At 43.6% G+C, this 21230-nt stretch overlaps 1 protein-coding gene and 1 pseudogene across 1 annotated transcript; one reads left to right on the top strand and one right to left on the bottom strand.

The window, feature by feature from the left end:
• The first annotated feature begins 4748 nt into the window (after positions 1-4748).
• LOC117061227 lies at positions 4749-5211 on the top strand (annotated as a pseudogene).
• Positions 5212-11528: 6317 nt separating this feature from the next.
• Positions 11529-20999, bottom strand: FARSA (phenylalanyl-tRNA synthetase subunit alpha). Its single transcript, XM_033173255.1, has 13 exons — positions 20779-20999; positions 17937-18074; positions 17743-17841; positions 17461-17579; positions 16832-16924; positions 16308-16436; positions 15690-15805; positions 15267-15351; positions 14608-14707; positions 14161-14329; positions 13934-14011; positions 12501-12615; positions 11529-11876 (listed from the first exon to the last, which is right to left on the bottom strand). Exons 1-13 carry the CDS (start codon positions 20959-20961, stop codon positions 11771-11773), a joined length of 1530 nt encoding a protein of 509 aa, XP_033029146.1. The 5' UTR covers positions 20962-20999; the 3' UTR covers positions 11529-11770.
• Between the last annotated feature and the right edge of the window lie 231 nt (positions 21000-21230).

The raw sequence follows: 21230 nt of genomic DNA, 5'->3' as shown, positions 1-21230 counted from the left end.
AACTAAAATTATTACACTACAGATCACTAAAGCAAAAGCCACCCCTTTCTTGTTAGTGATACTTGGAGTGATATTTTGAAAACGATCAGAAAAGAAATGCCAGATAGAGGAGGCAGTGCTACCAGGTGGGGAGGATGAAGTATTTTGAGTTTAAGAACCCTGTCGAGATAAATATTGCTGAGTGTTTCATCCAAGTACATTTCCACGAGTCCAGAAATGTGCTAATATCCCAGGCAATATGTTATATTCATTCCAATATGTTATGGACTACTTAATTAACAGCAACAAAAAAGCTACTTTCAGCTTTTATTTTAAAAATAAAAATGAATTTTTAAAAATATAATTTTAAAATTAAACCTTTACAGAGTTAAAAGCTCAGAAAGGCAGTTTTAGGGTTCCAGGAGAGTGGTTTTCAACTGGTGGGTCAGGACCCACTCCTGGGCCATGATCTAAGGTGGATCACAACAACAGGAGTGGGGTAACCAACTTTTTATCGGCTTCTGTTCTGTGACTTTAAAATGTTTATTGAACATTTGTATTATATTTTAACCATTAATAATAATAATAATAATAATAATAATAATAATAACAACAACAACAATATTTAGTAAGACATTGACATATACAGTACAGCAATTAGCAGGCGATCATGCTTATTCCAGCAGATAAAGCTTTTCTTTCTCCACTCCAGATGACCAGTTTTTGTTTTTTCCAGAGATGGGATATCTGTCATTTGTTCCCAGCAGGCCCTTCGTGCAACTTGATACCTGCATAGCAGTCAAATAGCCTAATGTGAATGTCTACTGCATCCTCCCACATTCCATCTTGAAACTGTTGCCAGATACAAACTCCATGGCTTCATCATCAGCCAACAACCCTCTTATCTCCCCACCTCCTGCATTAAATCTGATTTCCATCTATCCTGAAGACCAGTTCTAGAGAACTCAAAAGCTTGCACACTATATTGTAATATTTTGGTTGGCCTAATGACACTATTGTCCTAATATGGAATTTCTTTTCTTTTAGTATCACTTTTACATCTTACCTAGTGAGCAACGTAGCATTTGAAGGAAACTGCATCTGTGTGAACACACCTTCTTCCCTACAGACCCTCTCAGGTGTTTTAATTGGTTTTTAATATTGAGCCATGGGACCTGATGGCGAAAGGCAGTTAATAAATTGAATATAAAATAGAATAACCATAATACAATATTGTTATACACCACCCCAAATCTCTGAGCGGTTTGAGATTTCAAGGAGCTCCAGATGCCTTTACCAGAGTCTTTCCTTTTGGAGACCATGGTGCCTTTATGTTATATGTTTTATTTACACATATATACAACCTGAGCCTGCCATGGAGGAGTTCAGAGCATCAACATTCCAAAAGGGATTAGTCTTATTTATTTATATTTTAACACATGCTGATTTCCTAGGATTGAAAAGTGCCTAATACACAATTTAGAAAAGTTTGCCTAGTTAAATGAGTTCTTTCACACAATTAACAGCATCTAGCACACAGCTCAAATACACACATGAGTATTGCACCTAGATTAACACACAGGATCTGGCATCCAACTTAACACTCAGGGCTTAATTAAATCCTGACCCCAGAAATTAATGGTCTGGCCTCCACAATTACATAACAATATTAAAAAAAAAACCTGCTGCTTTTTCCATATATGGTGGTCTTGCAATAAGGTTAAAGCTTACTGGGAAATGATATATAATGAATTGAAAAAGATGTTTAAGATAACATTCGTAAAAAAACAACAACCCAGAAGCTTTTCTCTTGGGAATTATGGGATCAGAACTACCTAAACAGTATAGAAATTTATTTATGTATGCGACTAAAGCTGCAAGAATGTTATTTGCACAAAAATGGAAGGAAGAAGAGGTCCCGAAGAGAGAAGAATGGTAACAGAAACTGATGGAGTATGAAGAAATGGCAAAACTTACCAGAAGAATAAGAAATCAAGATAACAAACTTTTTAGAAAGGAAGGGAAATGGTTTATTGCATATTTACAAATAAACTGTAATCAGATCAAGACATTGGCAGGATTATTGTAAAAACCTGCAGTTTCAAAAATATATATGAGATATATATGAGAATACTGTAGATGAATAAAAGAATAAGTTAAGATGATTTAGAGTATGCAGGAAAGGACGAAAATAAATTCAAAGAACTGCAGAAAGAAGGGGAAGGGATATGACCTCGGAAATGTTAAAATTATGGTTGAATAATTGTTGTAATGTACATAAATGATGTCCCTGCAATAATGTGCTCTCTTCAAAACAAATTCACTTCATGCTGATAGTTGTAACTCCTTTAAGTCACTACATTTAGGAGATGTGTGTTCACAGCTGACTATTCTTATCTTGTATCCTAGGCTCTTCTCTACTGGTCATTGAATGAAATAAATATACTAATGTGCTAGTTACAGGTAGGTAGCCGTGTTGGTGTGCCATAGTCAAAACAAAACAAAACAAAATAAAAATTTATTTTTTATTTTGTTTATACTACTGTGCTGTTATCATCAGCTGTGCATTCAAAAGCCCAAAATGAGATCCAATCAGACAGGAAACCATTCTGTGACATCACTTGAGTGGGTGGACTCTTCCCCCTGGGCTTCCCTGGCAAGTGCTCTCTGCACTTTTCAAAGCAGCGGACTGGGCAGTGACCGCAGCTGCTAATCTATTTGTTGTGCTTCTTGAGCGGAGTCCTGAAACCAGAGGAGCTGAGAAATTGCCTTCTTCTCAGCTGCTGCCTGCCAAACTTGCAAAGAAGCAGATGCGCCATCAAAGCAGGGGACGAGAACATAAAATCCAGCATCGCCACCCAGGTAAAAGATGGGGAGGGGTATGTGGAAACTAGAAGGAAACTTTTAATAACTGTGCAGGGAAATGATGTTAGTTTCTGTCATTCCTCACATGATAAGCAGCACCCACCAGAATTCTCTTTGCTGCACCAGTGGAAAGTGTTAAAGGTACAGGTTGTTTTTGCCCTTTCTATGGAATATGTTAAAATGTGTCTGTTTGCTTTCTCACTTGCTTGAACAGCAGTGCATTGATACAAGACCCCTGGGTTTTATGCTGGCTTTGTAGGGAGGGCAGAGAGTCATATAACAGGACCTGATGCCAAATCGTCCCTTCTGATGTACTTTGCCTTCTGTCTCTCTGTGACTAGCTATAAACTATTGCTCCCCCAGAGTCACTCATAACTGGCACTAACAATTTAATGATAGTGGTTTTTTGTGTGTGCATTTTCTTTTTTCTTTCAAGACATAACTGCAGAGGCAGACTAGGGGGGAAACAACCAAACAAAACAGCAGTTATTTTAAGCCTTGTAAATCTTAATAACTTCTTGGAAGGCTTAGGAACAAGTAACAGGATTCCACAAAGCCTTTGCTCTGTAACCCTCATTGGAATTAGCTAGGAAGGCGAAGAGGCAACTTTTCCCACAAATGACTTTATTGCCTTTAAATTTTGAATTCTTTTCTCAATGGTGTCTTTCTACCTTTCTTTTCCCACTTAGAAACTGTTATACCCAATTGGAGGAGGCAGCATCACTTCCTATTGATTAATCTGGTTGGGTAGCCATGTTAGTCTTTTGTAGGAAAAAATAAGACTCCTGTGGCAAAATGCATTTAACAAATAAGGCTTATGATGCATTGTATTTATTAGTTTTAATATGCCACTACTACTTCAGGCTGAAAAAACCCGAATGAAATTCTTACTACTGCTTCTGGATTAGGGGCAAACCACTCTTTTTTCCTGCCTTGCTTTTCCAGTATTCAAAATAGAGACAATCTTCCTTTCTAAGGGACAGGGTGCTCTTTCACACAATCCTTCATTTCAGCGAGTTGTTGGACAATGTTTCCGTCAAGTGAGAACCTTTCTGACTTTTATAATACAGTACAGCTGTCTAGTTCCCATTTGCTATGCTAGTGCGATGAACTACGGCTCTGGTATCCTTAATAGCTGCGTAGCCAAAATGGATTTATGGAGATATTACGAGGCTTTGAAAAGCTGCACTTTCCTGGATCCTAGCTGCTAGCAGTGGCCCTAGTTGGGTGAATAGTCCTAAATGATGTTGTTGGTTTGTTTGTTTTTTTAACCTTTGGAAGGCAATAGGAAGGTCACTTATTGATACTGATGTGTTAATTTGCTATGCTGTCTTGCACATCCGTATTCCTAGTGATGCATACTTCTAATAACATAGACATGGGACCTGCTTCCTTGTGGTGAGCTTCCACACTTCTGCCAAATTTCTGGGATAGTTCCTGGCCTATGGCTTGGCTACACAGTTATAAAATTTATAAAAGCTTTTTTTAAAATTACCATGTTCATTAGTTGCCCAACAGCCAAGATTCTGTCATATAATAAAACAATAAAACTCAATATACAATTCTAAAAAGAAGCATTAAAAAGGTAATATATCACAGAGAGAAGGCTAAAACTATATCCATTTTAGAACTGCATTCTGAAGCATTCCTAATGTTAAAAGAAAAGATTTAAAAGGCCATCATAGCTCGGACATCAATTCGCTACTGGTTGACTTTTGTTCTTCCCAGTCAAATATTGCTGCTTTATTTGAATTGGCAAGAAGTGCTTCTACAGGAGTCTTAACTACTAAGATTATTGAACTGTATTGCATGGCTACAATGAAGTCTGAAGGTGTATTTTTACAGCAATCCTGCTATGCTGACCAACATGCAGCATCAGCAAACATCAACAACCCAGAACAAGTCTTTCTTTTCGTGTTGGTAGCCTGGGATCGTAGTGGACGCCATGGCCAAAATCAAAGCCCGTGATCTATGAAGGAAGAAGGAAGAGCTGCTGAAGCAGCTAGATGACCTCAAGGTGGAACTCTCTCAGCTGTGGGTCACCAAGGTGACCGGTGGAGCAGCCTCCAAACATTCAAAAGATCCGGGTGGTTTGCAAATCCATTGCCAGTGCTGACAGTCATTTTAAGGAAAACCTCAGGAAGTTCTACAAAGGCAAGAAATACAAGCCTCTAGACTTGCGGCCTAAGAAGACACATGCTATGCAGCACAGGCTAAACAAGCATGAAGAAGGTCTGAAGACCAAAGCAGCAGCGGAAAATAAACGCCTGTACCCGCCTTGGAAATATGCTGTGAAGGCATGAGCCCTAACTGTGCAGAATTCTGATCCTCTGGCCAGCATTTTCCTATTAAAGGTGTTTTGGCTGTTAAACAAACAAACAAAGCCAGAACAAGTTATGGCACAGAGATAGAGCAGACTTCCAGTTTGCTGTTGCACTCACGGCTTTGTCTTAGGACTCCTAATACTGAGACATTATAAACCAAACTGAATTGTCACTATCTGTACTTTTTGCTTTTATTTTCCTTCTGACCTTACTAGTTAACAACTCTGCACCTCTTTACTATCACCGTGTGTGTGTGTGTGTGTGTGTGTGTGTGTGTGTGCAACTGACAACTGCCTAGTCTAGGAATGATTTATGCCATAATGAAATGTAACTCTTCAAGGTGCCACAAGATCCTTTGCTTATTATTCAGGAAGGTTTTGTGGAAAGAACTAGTAACCCATTCTAACTTCATATTGCCACATCTTTACAATTAATTTTGCTCCCTCCAGCTACCAACTTTATAATTGTAGAAGTGGATGCCAGTACCAATCATTGACAAAGCTGCTATTGCCCATCACCTAATCATCCTCCCACATAGGGCATTTTGCTAGTTGGTGAATATACATAGTAGGAGGTCAGTAAAGGAGCACACCGGGATAGATTTATTATGAAACGGGAGGTTGAAAACACATGGGCTGAAACTCCAGCCCATTCATACTATACAAAATGCAGACAACCTATTTAAGGTCAGAGCTTTTGCATTCGTACTAAGGGTGTTAACAGCAGCGAAAAGTACAGTATGCAAAACCTCATTAAAATCTCTTCTTTGCAGCGATATGAAAATAGTAGCCTACCTAATGGATCTGTTAGCAAATATTATGCTAATTTACATGGATCTGTTTGTAAAGATTATGCTTTGAAGTCCTGCAATGCACTATACATGCTTAGTAGCATTTTTTTCACCTTACTTAAATGGGTGTGACTCTGGCGGGAGTGTCATTTAGAAAGGCACAAGAGGAACTCTCCTGACTGTATTTGGAATAAAGAAGGAATTATTTGCAACAGGTTTGCCTTCCCTTTTGTATTTTGAGCATGTGTGGTAAGAAGCAATTGCCCATTTGTTTAGTTTTTCTGCCACCCTGCTTGAGGAGCACTCCTATCCTGTGATTCAAACGCTGGGAGAAGCTTGTGGGATAGCCATAAAAGAGAGGGAGAAATTTCTGGGAGATAGAATGACCTCTGAACCCCTTTCTTAGAGTAGAACTGGGATCTGCCTGCAGCATCCTTCTTAACAGTACTAAGACTCCATCTGTGCTAGGAGTTGTGAACTAGTGGCCTTTCGGATGTTGTTGGGCTCTATCTCCCATCAGTCCCAGAAACCATGGCCAGTGCTGAAGCATGGCAGTTGTAGGCCAGCAACATACTGATGACAGCAGGGTGATGTAACCTGGCAATGGCCAACCTGTTACCACTAGAGGATCAAATCTTAATTGCTCTCTGCAGGTTATGGGGAAGTTTGTCAGGTAGTTTTTCTTGGTGGTGCAGCACTTGTAGCATCACAACCTGAAATTGCTTTTAAAAATTCCCAGTATTTGTAAAGTTAAAATAGGGAATTCTAATGCTGAAAGCTGGTAAATGCTGATGTAACCCATTTGTAGGACTCCTAGTAAATTTTCAATTTCTGTTGAATATTTATTCATATGATAATATTTGAGTGCTCAGCATAAAAAAGACTGGGAGCTGCTTTGGAATTTTGAGGGGGGAAATGACCTGTTTCTGTTCTAGTGGCTAGGGAGGGAAATAGGATTAGTTATTCGGAGCAGAAGACTCAAGAAACTGCCTGGATAACTTGTTTCTTTATGTATAGGTGTTGGTTTTACTGTATTATTTACTTGCTGCTATGCACAGCTTTGTGATTTTCAAATGAGAAGTGGTATAGAATATTTAAAATAAAAGGTGGAAAAGGAAGGGGGAAAGCAGCATTCTAAATAAATGGTTGAAGATAGGATTGAAATTACAAGTTCTGTCAAGATTTGACAAGATCTGGCATACTGAACTTCTATGCAAACCTCTTACCAAACCTAGAGCTTAGTCCGCACTGAGGTGGTAAACCTGTGTCCAGACAGTACTACTTCACACTGTTTTTGAAAAGATTCCATGTGCACAAACATTGGAGAACCCTCATTGGTTTTTATCTCTCCCCAACCCCAGTGCCATTTTCCCAGTCTAAATTGTCACTTCCAAAGCTGTTAATGAGCCCAAAATAGCAAAAACTCTTAAAGCAGCAGCTGCTAGGAAACATTACTCTCTTTTAAAGTCCAGTCGAAACAAAATAGGAAATTCTTTCCAGTAGCACCTTAGAGACCAACTGAGTTTGTTCTTGGTATGAGCTTTCATGTGCATGCACGAAATATCTGAAGAAGTGTGCATGCACACGAAAGCTCATACCAAGAACAAACTCAGTTGGTCTCTAAGGTGCTACTGGAAAGAATTTCCTATTTCGTTTCGACTATGGCAGACCAACACGGCTACCCACCTGTAACTTAAAGTCCAGTGTTCCTGCAGTAGGATGCTAAGAAACCTGTTGGCTGGTGTCAAACAAACAGTGAGCCAAACAAACTGATTTAGGAGGGGTTACCCTTTGGGAATACCACAGGGGGTGCAGATCAATGGTTTCCTTGCTGCTGCTGCCAACCCATCCTCCATCCCCCCAACAAAAAACCCTGCATGGTAAGGCAACCCTCTCTTCTCCAACACTACTGAAAATTTGGCTGTAAGAGCAAGTGTAAGTCATTTGCAAATGGCATCAGGACAGGGCTCATGGTGGGCCCCTAACTAACCAAAGTATCTTCCCCTTGTGTTTCAGACTCTCCCTGTCCCTGCAGACACTTATCCACCAGGCAACAAGCCTCCACAATATCAGAACATGGCTCTCCCCTCTCAAACGTGGCCAATGAACATGAGCACCTCAAATCGCACTGAGACCTTGGCACTACTTTCTCAACCCTCTTCCTCCAATGAGAGCCCTCTTTACAGTGAATACCAGCCAGCTGTCTATGACCTTGTTCCATTGCCCAAAGCTGTGCTCTACATGATCATGGCTGTGATGGTGGTGGTGAGTGTGGCCTATGCCATTGTCGGTCACCTGATCAAAGACCTGGCACATGATCTGGCAGGTGAGTGTGGCAGGTGACAGCAGCAGTGATGTACAATAAACCCAGCCTTTTATGACTGTTAAAAAAACTCATTACCTATTTCAATGTGATTCATGTGCTTGGTTCCAAGATGTGAGAATATTTTGCACATAGAAATTTCCAACAGTCCTGTGAAATGCTACACAACCTGGTTGTAGTCCTGAGGTCTGAAGGTCAGGGAGTAGTTACAGTCATTCCATTAAAATGTTTTTTGGTGGGACCAGCTTCATAACACAATTCCCATCTCTATAGGGCTCTTTAGTGGGGATAGGGGAAAGAGAGGGGGGAGCTGCAATGACAGAAGTTTAACACTAGGAATATATGGATACTGTGACCATCTCCTTTACAGCCCTTCACTTCTACTTGCAGAAAGTAGGGACACGGGTGGCGCTGTGGTCTAAACCACTGTACCTCTTGGGATTGCTGATTGGAAGGTTGGCATTTCAAATCTCCGCAATGGTGTGAGCTCCTGTTGCTCTGTCCCAGCTCCTGCCAACCTAGCAGTTTGAAAGCACGCCAGTGCAAGTAGATAAGTAAGTACTGCTGTGGTGGGAAGATAAACGACGTTTCTGTGCACTCTGGCTTCAGTCATGGTGTTCCGTTGTGCCAGAAGCGGTTTAGTCATGCTGGCCACATGACCCGGAAAGCTGTCTGTGGACAAACGCTGGCGAGATGAGCACCGCAACCCCATAGTTGCCTTTGGACTTAACTGTCCAGGGGTCCTTTACTTGCAGAAAATATTTGGGATTGGAAAGTGCTTCCATCACTAGATATGTGCTACAAAGCATAGCGTAATATGGCTATATACCACCACAGCATAAATCTGACCTATACCTTAAAAGAAAGAAAAAAACCCACTTGTCCATAGTAACACCACTATCTCCAGACATGGCACAGACTTTAAGTATTATTTTGCATTATCTTGTTTTATAACTGAACACTTATTTAAAGCCAACACTACAGGGTACCATCTATGTGAGCTGAGTTGGCCTGTCTCCATTCACTTGCCATAACCAACTCCAAACTGCTTGCCCTTATATTTGTATTGTATCAAAGCACATCCATTATATTGTGTGGCAGTCCATCACACTTACTGCTAGAGGCCATGTGCTCAAGTTGATTAACAGAGTGGGGCGGGGGGAGATGCTCTCCCCACACCCTGCTACTCCATGGAGAATGCAGAACCCCATCTGATACGGAGTCAGATGAAAACAGGGCTGTAGCTATCCATAGTAGGCATCTATTTTGTTAGCAGCTGCATTTCATTTACAATAAATCAGCAGGTAAGGTTGCAATGCAGAACACTAGTCGGGCCATTTTCTTATTGGTGCTCAAGATTCCTCCCCTGCAATGCTAAGGTGCTTTTCCTACAGGAAGGGAAAACACAGGATAGCAGCTTTGGAGATATTTGCCTTTAGCGGATAGGATATATAGCTTAGTGGGAGAGGATGATTATACAGGCACAAAGAGTTAGGCTCACTCCCTGGCACCTCCTTTTAAAAATGGATCTTGGATAGCAAAACAGGGAAATGTAACTTGGCTGACAATACAGGGCTGAAACACATCTCCCTCCCTGATAAAGCGACTGTAGATGGCAGTTTCATGTGCCCTCTTTAATTTCTCCCTCTAGATTGCTTGCTGGGGCCACAGCCTGAGGAGCCTGAGGAGGAGGAGCCAGAGTCCCCACCTCTTACAGGTTTCCAGCCCTCCCTCTTGGCCAAGGCCCGCACTTGCAGCTGCTCAACACACCATCAGGAGGAGGTTCATATAACATTAGAGGCGACATAGTAGCAGCACAGCCTTGCGGAAAAGGAGAGCGGAGTTCTTGGCTTCCTGAATTGAATGGGAGAAAATGGGCATGGCAGACCAGCAAAAAGAGCCCAAGGAAGGAGGCAGACAACCATGTAAAGAAGCACTGGCCTGTTCTGAAGATGTCGTCCCGCCTTCTCATGGCAACAGCTGTCTTGCTCCTCAACTTCTGGGACTCTGCTTCTCTGGAGCCATGAATTCAACTTCCATGATGATTATTATGTTTTAGTTTTATAGCCAGTGGCCTCTCCTCCTTTTTCTTCCTAAGAAGACTGAACTGGAGAATCATTGGAAACTCACCTAACCAGCTTCATGAACCAGACTACTGCTCTGGGCCTAAGAGGCTTTTGTCTAGACTGCAAGAGGAAGGGCTGGGCTCTAAAATGGTACCTGCAGGCACAACCTAGGAAACAAGGATCTGGAACCACTTTGTTGTTGAACACTGCTTCAGCTTTGTGATATTTTACTCCATGAGGTGCATCATCCAGAGTCTGGGGAGGGCAAGGGCTACTCACACAGCTCCGGCATTTCAAAAAGGGGCTTTTTTGTACAATAAAGTAATTAAACCTGTACACCTTGTGGGCTCTTGTCTCCAATTGCTGAATGCTGCCATTAATTACAAGAAGTTAATATGACAGAGGTAGTGACTATCCTTCCTCATTTGGCACTTGGCCTGGTCATGGTCTCAGCTCCTTTCTGAGAGCTTGAATATGAAAAAAGTTTTAGCAGAACTCCCCACGCTGTAGAACATGGACTTTCCTTCTTTGCAGATCTTCCCCTTAGTAGTTGTAGCCCAGATTCTGCCTTACAGTCCCGTCCCCCCAAACTGTGTGTGCTTTATCTGACACCTGCTTGTAGAGATAGCTGGAAATCAGGATATCAAAACGTGTATATACTGAGTCCTTTCCAAACATTTGCCTCCTACCAGGCTTCCCAAAATGCAGCTTTTGGTAGGAAAAGGGTCAATGTAAAACTCATGTTCTAATGCTTAACATTTTAAGATCAACAGCAGTTCTGCTTGTGGGTTCTTTTGAAGAGGGCATGAGACACAGAAGGATTGGATATGAAGAAGAGACAATAACATGATTATAATGGAAGGGAAGAGGAAAGGATGACATGGAGGCAAATAGAGGAAAGAATTCAAGGCACAGCAATTTTTTTAAATGCTGAATTTTTGTGCAGTGGGGAGAAGTGGCAATCATATCCCACCTACAAGCCAGTTCCCACCATACAGGAGAAAGACCCCCCCCCCCATTTTTTTGGTATAAGCAGGGTGGTGAAAGGTACAGAAGTTCTCCTTCCAACTATGTTACTTTCCCACAGGCCATGATGGTAAAGCTGACAAGCTATGCTCTACAGACCAGTAGAACTGCAGCAATTCCTATTTACACTAATCACAGACTCGTGGTTGAGACACTTACTGAATGTAACATGGGCTACAAGTTTATTCCCCAAATTGGGAGAACCCATTCACCCATGATCCCTCCAAAAGGTGTAGGGGCTAAAGCGTCCGTACGAAACAGCGGAATGGCTTGACAGGCACTTTCCCTCAAAGGAACCCAAAGCGTGGAGGATAGAAGCCTGAAAGGCCCAGTTTTCCAACAAAGGAGCAGTGCTAATAAATAGGGATGTCTCTAAAGAGAGCAAAGTTTCTGTGGATTAAGCATCCAAGCGGCAGAGCGGGCTGTCATAAACCATCTGCAGATTGACTTTGTGACCAACCAGTTCCCGGATATTATTGATGCCATACTTGATCATGGTGGGCCTGAAAGAGAAGAGGGAGGAATCTCCATTCATACCACTTTCATGTCCCTAGCATTTTTTCAAAAGGCAACAACACGAAACAGACATTAAAATAAAATTTGAAAAATAGTATCAATATACTAGACCATAGCAAAAAGTCACAGCAAAGTACAACTAGAGCAGGATAGGTTTGTCCAAACTATCCCAACAAATGGACCTTTCCCCCATACCCTTTGGCATTCTAAATATGGGATACACCTTTGACTCAACTTCTGTGGCCCAACACGCAGGCTACAGCACTGCTGATGCTCACAAGCTTGATCTGGGAAAACAGCCTGTCTGAGGGAAGGAGGTGAGTGAGGTTTAATCCTGCAGAGGCGAGGAAGGCACATGGCTTTGGGTCATGCAACCGCACGACAGAGATTTATAGTCTTGGGAGACAGAAGGTGCCAATTTGTAGACTGAAGCTTTATTGAGATTAGTTCCAGCCTCTGCTGACTTAAGACTCTTAAAAGGGTGCAACATGCATTAGTCCTTGGTCCCTGACAGAGAGACAGGCAGCCCCCAGGGCTTGGGGCCCTTCTGGGCAGGACACAATAGCAAAAGGTTGCCTAACCTGGGCACACATTCCAGCCAAAACACTTACCGTTCCAAAGAAAGGCCCCAGGCGATGACGGTCACCCCATCAGGCAGACCCATAGGCAACAGCATCTCTGGGCGGAAGACCCCTGAATTGCCCACCTCCACCCACTTCTTTAATCCTGGAAGAAAAGTTGCATTGTTAGGCTAGTGAAGTGGGTCAGGGTAGGCAGAAAAGTCACATGCCTAAGCAGAGCCCAAGCTCTGGGGTTGCTGGAGTCCAATCTGAACACCACCCTGGGACAGAGGGCAAGTCAGAGATATGGACAACTCCTACCCATAGAGAAAAGTGCTAACACAAAGCAGGTTATTTTTTGTGTCAGGCTGCCAGAAAGGCAGCTCATGCACAACACTTTCCCAGGTCAAATCAAGGGAAAGTGTGTTACATCTTATCATTTCAGCTGACTTATTAGAGCCCACTGCAACTTGTGAGGCTGTGACAGCAGCTCTAAGGGGCGAACACTGACTCTGTGCTGTTGTGGCCTTGTGAGCTAATCCAGGATGATGTTGATGTCTGAAATCCTAAATGGTTTGGGCCACCATACTAGCAAAAATGAGGACACAGAGGCATTCTTTATGGCTGTGCCTCAGATCTGTGGCTCCTGCTGCTTGGAAGCTTAAGAACCTTTAAAAACACTGGAACATTTTTAGTGGATGCTTTGCACACCCAATCTCCCTTGCAATGGTTCTCTTCCCCTGCCTCACCTGCCCTCCCCCACTCCCAGAATAGGGTTAAGGAGCATTTGCTTCTCTGTTGCCTTTATCATTTTGTTGACTTCATTTTTCTCATGTTTTATAGAGAAAAGGGGCATTATGAGGATTAAATCTGAAAGGCAAGAAGGTACTGATTTCAAGTAAAATCAAATTCATCAGCCTTGCATTTCAAATGAAGGGCTGGGGAGGTTGCCATGGTGTTCGAGGCATGTCCTTTAAATATCAGGACACATGGAACCTCCAGAAATAGAAACGCCTATGAATAGGTGGCATACTCTCAGACTACTGTTGACACAGTGGAAAAGTGTCCTAATTTATAGCGCATTATCAGGGTGAAGAATTTTTGCAACTGCATGAGTCATAAGGGGATTATGAAAGGCTAATTCAGGGGCAGTTGGAATTCCTTCTTAAGGCACTGAGTGTGCAGCTGCCTTCTTGGCAAAGGTGGAAAACTGAAATTTCTCACAGGTAAGAATGCAAGTAGAGTTCAGAGTGCTAGGGCTGCTTGCCCTGTTCCCTCAAAAGCCACCCATGATTTACAGCCTTTCCTTGGTGTACCTGACCACTGCTGCCAATAACGCCGGCTGCTACTCAGCTCAGCTACTAGGGAACTTGCTTTGATGCCCAAGGGCAGGAGCAAAGAGATACTGCCAGGGACATGGAGGACTCCTGTGGCACAGCATCACAGTTCCACAGAATGGTACACGGCTATCTTCTTGCACTCACCCTGGTGGTAGCTGAACACCTCCATGCTGGGCTCCGTGTAAGGATTGTAAGCGGGTTTGAAGCGCAGCTGGGTGATTCCTGCCACAGAGAAAGAGAGAGAGATGAATGGAGCTGGGAGGCTGGTCCCTGAAAACTGAGAAGGCAACCACCAAGGAGCCTGTCTCCTGCTGGAGTGCTTCCCAACTGGAGCTCACTCTGTGTCCTCCCTTTTATTCAACAGTTCTTACCCAGTTTGGTGAAAAACTCTTTCAGGACACCCATCAGGTCGCCCAGTGTCAAGCCATAATCAGCTACCACTCCTTCGATCTGGTGAAACTCAGCCAGGTGGGTGGCGTCGAGCGTCTCGTTCCTGAATACACGGTCGATGGAAAAGTATTTGGCGGGGGTGAATTTCTCCTGCAGGAGAAGAAGCCGTTGTCACAGTCCCACACTTTGGATTGGTTCAAGTACTTCAGTCTCAGCAGGCAGACCATCCCAGCCTCAGAGCATTTTATCCTACCAGCTTTAGATTACTATTCTTAATTGAATTTGTACTCCCCGCTCCAACCTGACAGTTCCTAGGTAAATGAAGCCTGGCATTACTTTATACGGAAACTCTTCAATGACCTGTTGTTTTGTCAGCCTTCATAGCTGGGATACATCCAAGCAGGAAAGAGCTTTTACTGGACAGTTACCTGCTGCGCCAGCTGATAGAGCATGCGAGCACTGACGGCTGTGGTGTGCGTCCGAAGGAGGTTCTTCCGAGCCTCCTCCAGCTTCCACTCATATCTGTACCTGGGAGGGGAAGATGGAGATGTGGGGTGTGACTCCAGCAGTTAATATCTGAGGTACAGGAGCTGAAACCAGCCCAGTGATGGGTGCTATTGCTTGGAAAATGAAGAGAAATAAACAGTTTGTCTACTAGACTCAGGTTTCTTTTTTGAAGGGTCTCCCATTTCCCAACAACATGATACAGATTTGGGATTTCCCTTCCTTACTGATCAAAATCCCAACTCCTCTGCTGTTTACAAATGAACATGGACCCCATGGCTATTTCCAAGAGCACCGTGGCCCAGATGACAGCACCTGCCAATCAATTCCTCTCTCCACCTAACCTTGTAGCACAAGTGTCACGGAGAGAAGTGCCCCCATCACCCTCCAGACTTGGGAATGGGAGAAAACTATGTTATATGCTGCTGCAACGAACCATTTGTTCTCCTGTACAACACATTGCACACCAATGTGAGCTGACTGATGCGGAGATGCTTTTCATAACACTCTCTGCTATTTGCGCTTCCAGGCCCAGCACTAGAACAACTGCAAAAAAAAAAAAAAATATGCTGCTGAGTCTCACCCCTGAGAGCCGTAACCTCCTTGTGAATGAACCCTCTTTACTCTCTTAAGGTAATCCATGGGGAAGTCAATGGCTTCAGCAGGATCTAGAAGGAAGAAGGCACATGCAAGTGACTGGGCATGTGGGGCTCCATGCAAAGCACAGATGGTCCAGTAGAGAAAGAAAGAGGCTGGAGTCATCCCCTTACTACTCTCCAGATAAAGAGAGGAGAGGCCTGCCCACTATCCATAGCAAGATAGGTAGCCATTCCACTAAAGCCCATAAGATATGAAACACACAACACAAAGAGAAGAACATATGCTGGGTACTTGGGGCTCAACTGGCTCCCAAAAGGACGTTGTCCCAAGATCCTGATCCACAGCCTCTTTGCCAGCTATGAAAGTGGATACAAAGGTCGTGTGTGGCCCAAGCAGTGTGACTGACCCTTTAGGAAGAAGGTGTCATGCTGGTCCCGAGCTGGATGCTGCTGTGGCTGGAAGAGGGCATCAAAGTTCCAGAAGGAGCTCTCAATGAAGTTATTGGTGGGCATTTCTGTAAAACTGAGAAGGGAAACACACAGCCATTAAGCAAAGTTTTTTCAAGGGTTGATCCACTGAAATTAATTAATTAAAATGACTAATTTAGACCCATTAATGGCAATAGGTCTATCCCCCACCCTCCATTAACATGGCACATCACGGAAGACTGGCTAATGACAATGGGCACGGGACAGGGACATCAACATGTACTCATGCCTAGAAGAGCAGTGGGGGAAGGTTTGCTCCCATCTCAGTGCTTTCCCAGCACAGACTTCGTCACATGGAGATGTCTGCATGGGCAGGTAAATGACAAATGTTAGCCTAGTCTCCTCAGCGGACTGCGCCATGACTTCAAGGATGGGCAGAATCCCCAAGACAGGCGTGTATTGAATCTACAGCCAGCTGTGCAGGCCTCATGGGCATGTACCATGCACATGGCATGGTAGAACACATCTCACCACCCGCAATCACCATTTTGTCACACCCACATACCCCAATATTTTGCAGACATTGAAGTACACACCCCATTTCAAGGAAGATCTGCCGGAACTGGCTGCGGACCTTGAGAAGTGGGTGGAGATGTCCGCTTTCAGGCATAATGCCCAGTGCCTCAAAGTTATATGCCTTGAACTTCAAATCTTTCCAGGAGCCACTGCAAGTTTAGGAATAAAAGTAGGGAAAACGGGGGGGGGGGAGTTAACTTTGCAACGGGCTGCGGGTCTTTTCAGATCACCTCCCATGCATAACTAGGAATGCAGAGAAGGCAGTTACCTACAAGTAATGGGAAGCAGAGCGGTCACGAGTTCTGCTGAGATTTGTTACAAAACTGTTAATGTCTACGACAGCAATCCCACAACAACCGAGTGGGTATTTGGTGAATCTTGATTCTATGGTTTGAATCCAGCAATTTCAGAGCCAAGGTTCACACCCAGAACCCAAGAGCAAACTGAAATGGCAACTTAAGAGGCACAGACAGACCCAAATCAGACAAAGAGCTCAGATCCCGTGTTAGTCCGACTTTAAACAAGGACTAGAACAGTTCCTTACCTGGCAATCATCTCTGGAGTGAGGTCTGTTTCCTGCTTGGTAACTGTGGTACTGAAAGCATTTCCTTTACTAATCCAGTATGTCTTAATGGTCCTGAAAGCAAATATAAACATGGTTTGAAATACAACAAGCACAGTAAACAAGAGGTCCTGCAGTCTAGTGGATAGAATGCTAGAGAGGTGGGTTCAAATCCCAACACAGATATAGATCCAATCAGACACAGACACAAGCAGACATACACACACACACACAGCATCAGTTCCCTCCTGGCAATGCAAGCAACAATAAATGAGGTAACGGCAAAGCACTTTCCAAACAGGATCTCTTCAGCACTTGGCATCATAATCCAGAAACTGGAAAAAAAACTTGCTTTGGAAAATGCATACAGATGATGTTGTCAAGACCTTACATACCAAGAGGTCCATCTCTGTGTGATAGCTCAAGAGGTCCCAATCTGTTTCATTGTTTATTTTTTCCAATGTTCAGGCACACACTCGGATACCCCGAAAATGCACAATGAACCAATCTGCTCATTGAGACTGTAGAACATTTCTACTGCAAAAGGGTGAAATTAGTCCTGAAAACATAGATCATCCCATGAAGAGTGGGATGACAGAGGCTCAACTCACACTTCTGCCAGGAGTTTCCGCTTCTTCAGTTCATTCTTGTCCTTCTCTTCTAGTTTGTCACCCTCACCCTGCTCCACCTGCAGCAGCTTCTCTCTGACAGAGTCCTGCACAGTCTCCACCTAGAAGGGAAAAAAAGAGGAAACTTCAGAGCCCTGATGCCGTCTTCCCCACCCCAACATCCTTGGATTGAAACCAGCACTCATTTGCACTGCCCAACCCCTTTTCTGACACAAACCCTGCAGAAACCCAAACCCAGACTGATGAGGAGTAAGGATTACCCACCGCCCGGAAGACCCGGGGTCCACCTTCTGAGGTCTTGTCTAGCCGGATCCACTTATTGGACATTGCTTTGCTGAATCCCACCTTTCCACTTGGCAGCTTCTACAGTGAAAAGAACCAAAAGTGGCCCTGTCAGGTATCCAAAAGCCACATAATCAAATCAGCCCACAGGGAAGACAACGTCAGTAGACTTTTACCATCAGCTCACTCTGGACCAGACCTTCAGAGGGGATGCTGTTAAACACTCGAACTTCATGGCTCCCTTCCTGGACAATTTCTTTGCCCTCAGGTGTCAGTTCCCACTTCCTGGATGTGCACTGCTCAGCCTCAATCACCTAGAGAGGACAATTGAGAACATCAGCAAAGGTAGAAAGTATCTGAAAGGAGGTGGTTGCTGGAGGGTGAAGCAGAAAAAAGGGAAAGTTATAAGGTGGTATTTGAAAGGCAACTGAATACCTGTGGTCCTATCTGAAAAGACCCCTATTATCTTACAGCTCATTGGTTTTTACTGTCCATCTGGAATATTAGTTTGTGTAGAACCCCACCCTGATCCAGTCCTAGTTTCTGCTGAAAGGGCTAACATATGCCTGTGCTAAATCACTTCAGACTGCAGATAGGGGTTCACATGGCAACTGATTTTCCATGCAATCAATCAATAATCCTTGCACATGAAAAACAAGCATATCAGCCAGAAAGATTCTAGCAATGTCTACTTCATCATATGTTATCATACTCCATCATGTAATACACTTGCAGCCTGAAATGGAACAGCACAGACACAGTCTTATTACCTCAGTGAAAATAGGCCACAGCTGAGAGATTGAGATTTTAGGGTGCTTTCAGTGCCCCCCACCATATCAATGCTGAGATAAACCACTGAGATTTCTCTCTGCCAAGCCTTCAAAAAAAAGTCCTTACTAGGATTTCCTTTTCTTAGGAAACTGCTCTCCAGTCAGAACAAGACTAAACTTGCTTTTGGAATGCTCTCCCCAGAAGACACACCTGGCACCATCACTATCTACAGTATCTTTAGGCATCAGGCAAAAACTTTTACTTTGGTCTTTAATTTTCTGTGGCCTCCTTCATTAAGTGGGATGTGTAAGTACTGCCTCGTTATAAATATGAATGTATTTTTAGCTTTCACTCAGTTTTAGTCTTATGTTGATTTAAATTTATGTGTTATTGTTTGTAAGTCACCTGGAGTTACTTTTAATTTATAAAGCGACAATATAAAGTACAATAAATATAAATAATAATAACCATTATTTCAAGACATAGTAATTCGGTTTTACTGTACTAGCAAACTGGAGGTCAAACTAGCCCCTTTCCAGCCCTGGGAGGAGCATGGGGAGAGTTTGCACAACACACCTACTGTGGTTAATCTGTGGCACTGTGAATAGCTGAGTTATGTTTTCTTTATTTGTTCTGATTTGATGAAAAGTCTAGACCTTGAAGAAACCGTTGGTGAAACGGGAAGTTTGAAGCTAGCCACCCATCGGGAGAACACACCCACATGTTGGAGGGATTCTGAATAACCTTCCCCAACATTGTGAGGATGGACCTACGCGTCTGATAGACATTTGCTATACCATCTTCATCATTATATTGAACATTATATGGCACTTTGTATTTTTGCACTTTGTAATTGCACTTTGTACTAGCACTTTGATGATTTATATAGGTTTGCCTTTGATGAAGTATTTATAAATGCCCTTTGCATTATGATATTGTCAGTTTAGTTTCATATTTATGCAATTCTTCCAGTGATATACACGGTTTTGTATTTTTTCTGAGGTACAGATACCGTGACTGTCTGTTGTTGTTTCTACTGCTGTAAGACATGACTATCTTAGAGAACAAGTGGGAACTTTGTGAAGGAGCACTTCAGAAAGACATTTAACAAAAAGGGAGCGTTTTAACCCTCACAATCCTGTCAAGTTGGTTAGGCTAGCATCTATTTGTCCAGAATTGCTCTCTAGCCTTGGAATGGCCAATTGGTGGCCGTCCAAATGTTACTGGACAGCAAATCTCACCATTCCTGACCACTGGATATGTTGGCTAGAGCTCATGAGAGTTGCAAGTCTGGCAACATATAAGTGCCACAGATTAACCACCCCTGCTCTAATCTTTATAGCTATGGATGGATTTTAATTTGGTTTTCCCAAGTCCAAATCTTAAATTTTATCAACTACTCCAGACTGTTTCATAGTGGGGTAGGAGAGCTTGGGGGGGGGGGGGTTCACATCTGCAAACCAATGCACCCCTTTGGTTTCAGACAATACATAAGTAGACGAGTCTAAAAAGCCCAGGACACAAATTTTCACGGCCCTCCATCAGCTATAGTGGCTCACTTACCAGAAGTAATGTATTTAGCATTAACTCTGGAAGTGTATATTCGATTCTGACCAAACTAAGCCCCCTAGAGCAACATCAGGCTGTTGGGTTTTATTTATTTATTTATTTATTTATTTATGCTCTCGTTTCTGTTTTGGCCCAGCCTGTGAAGCAAGAGCAACTGCAGAACACAAGTGGCTTGCTTTCAAGACCAGCCTTTCCCAACCTTGGGTGCCCGTCCTGACGTTGGATTACATCTCCCATCAACCCTAGATATTTGTCCTGCTAGCTGGGGATGCTGGGAGTTGTAGTTCAACGACAAATGGGGGGGGGAGACCCAAGGTGGAGAAAGGCAACTGAGTCAAGCCTAACCTGAAATTTGGGGATACAACACTGCAACTCTAGCTTTCACACCTCAGGGAAATGTTAAAACAAAGCAAAGTCCACACACTCTCCATTCAAAGAAGATATTAAAGGAGTGTGCCCATCTACACTTTTTATAACTCTGTGGGGATCCTACGCTCCTCCCCCTGTCATTTTCTTAAAGGAGCCACAGAGCGCCGCTCTACTACCAAAAGAACACAGGGCAACATGCGCGCGCTTGTTCCGAGCTTCCGAGGGCAGCCCTTATCGGCGCAAGTAAGGATGACGCCACTCCCGCGACGGCTGACAGGGGCGTGGCCAGAGACCGCCGCGCCTACTTACCTCCCCCAACGACTGCAGGCTCTTCACGGCCCCGACCAGCACCTGGTGGTCCAAGCCCAGCGCCGCAGCCGCCTCCAAGCTGCAGAGCCTCGCTTCGCCTTGGCCTCCTACTAGCTCTAGTCTCTGCAGCAGAAGCTCGGCCGCTGACCCAGGACCCGCCGCCGACTCCACGGTGGGAGCCATCTTCCCGGCAACGACCGACCAGGAGTTCCTGCGTTGGCCGGAAGCGGAAGTGACGATCTGAGCATAGAGTTTTTGATGTACAGTACCATACTGTACTGGGGGGTGGGGAGAGAATAAGCCGGTCGATAAAATCAAATTGTCCGAGGTGCGAAGGCAGCAGATTCCAGCTCCTCATCCGCAGGTAGAAGAACAAGTGTAATCTCACAGCAGTTTATATATGCAGTATATATATATATATATACACACACACACACATACATACATACATA

This window comes from Lacerta agilis, chromosome 16 (genome assembly GCF_009819535.1).
Source record: "Lacerta agilis isolate rLacAgi1 chromosome 16, rLacAgi1.pri, whole genome shotgun sequence".
Lineage (NCBI taxonomy): Eukaryota > Metazoa > Chordata > Lepidosauria > Squamata > Lacertidae > Lacerta > Lacerta agilis.
This window is presented reverse-complemented; position numbering and strand designations above follow the sequence as displayed.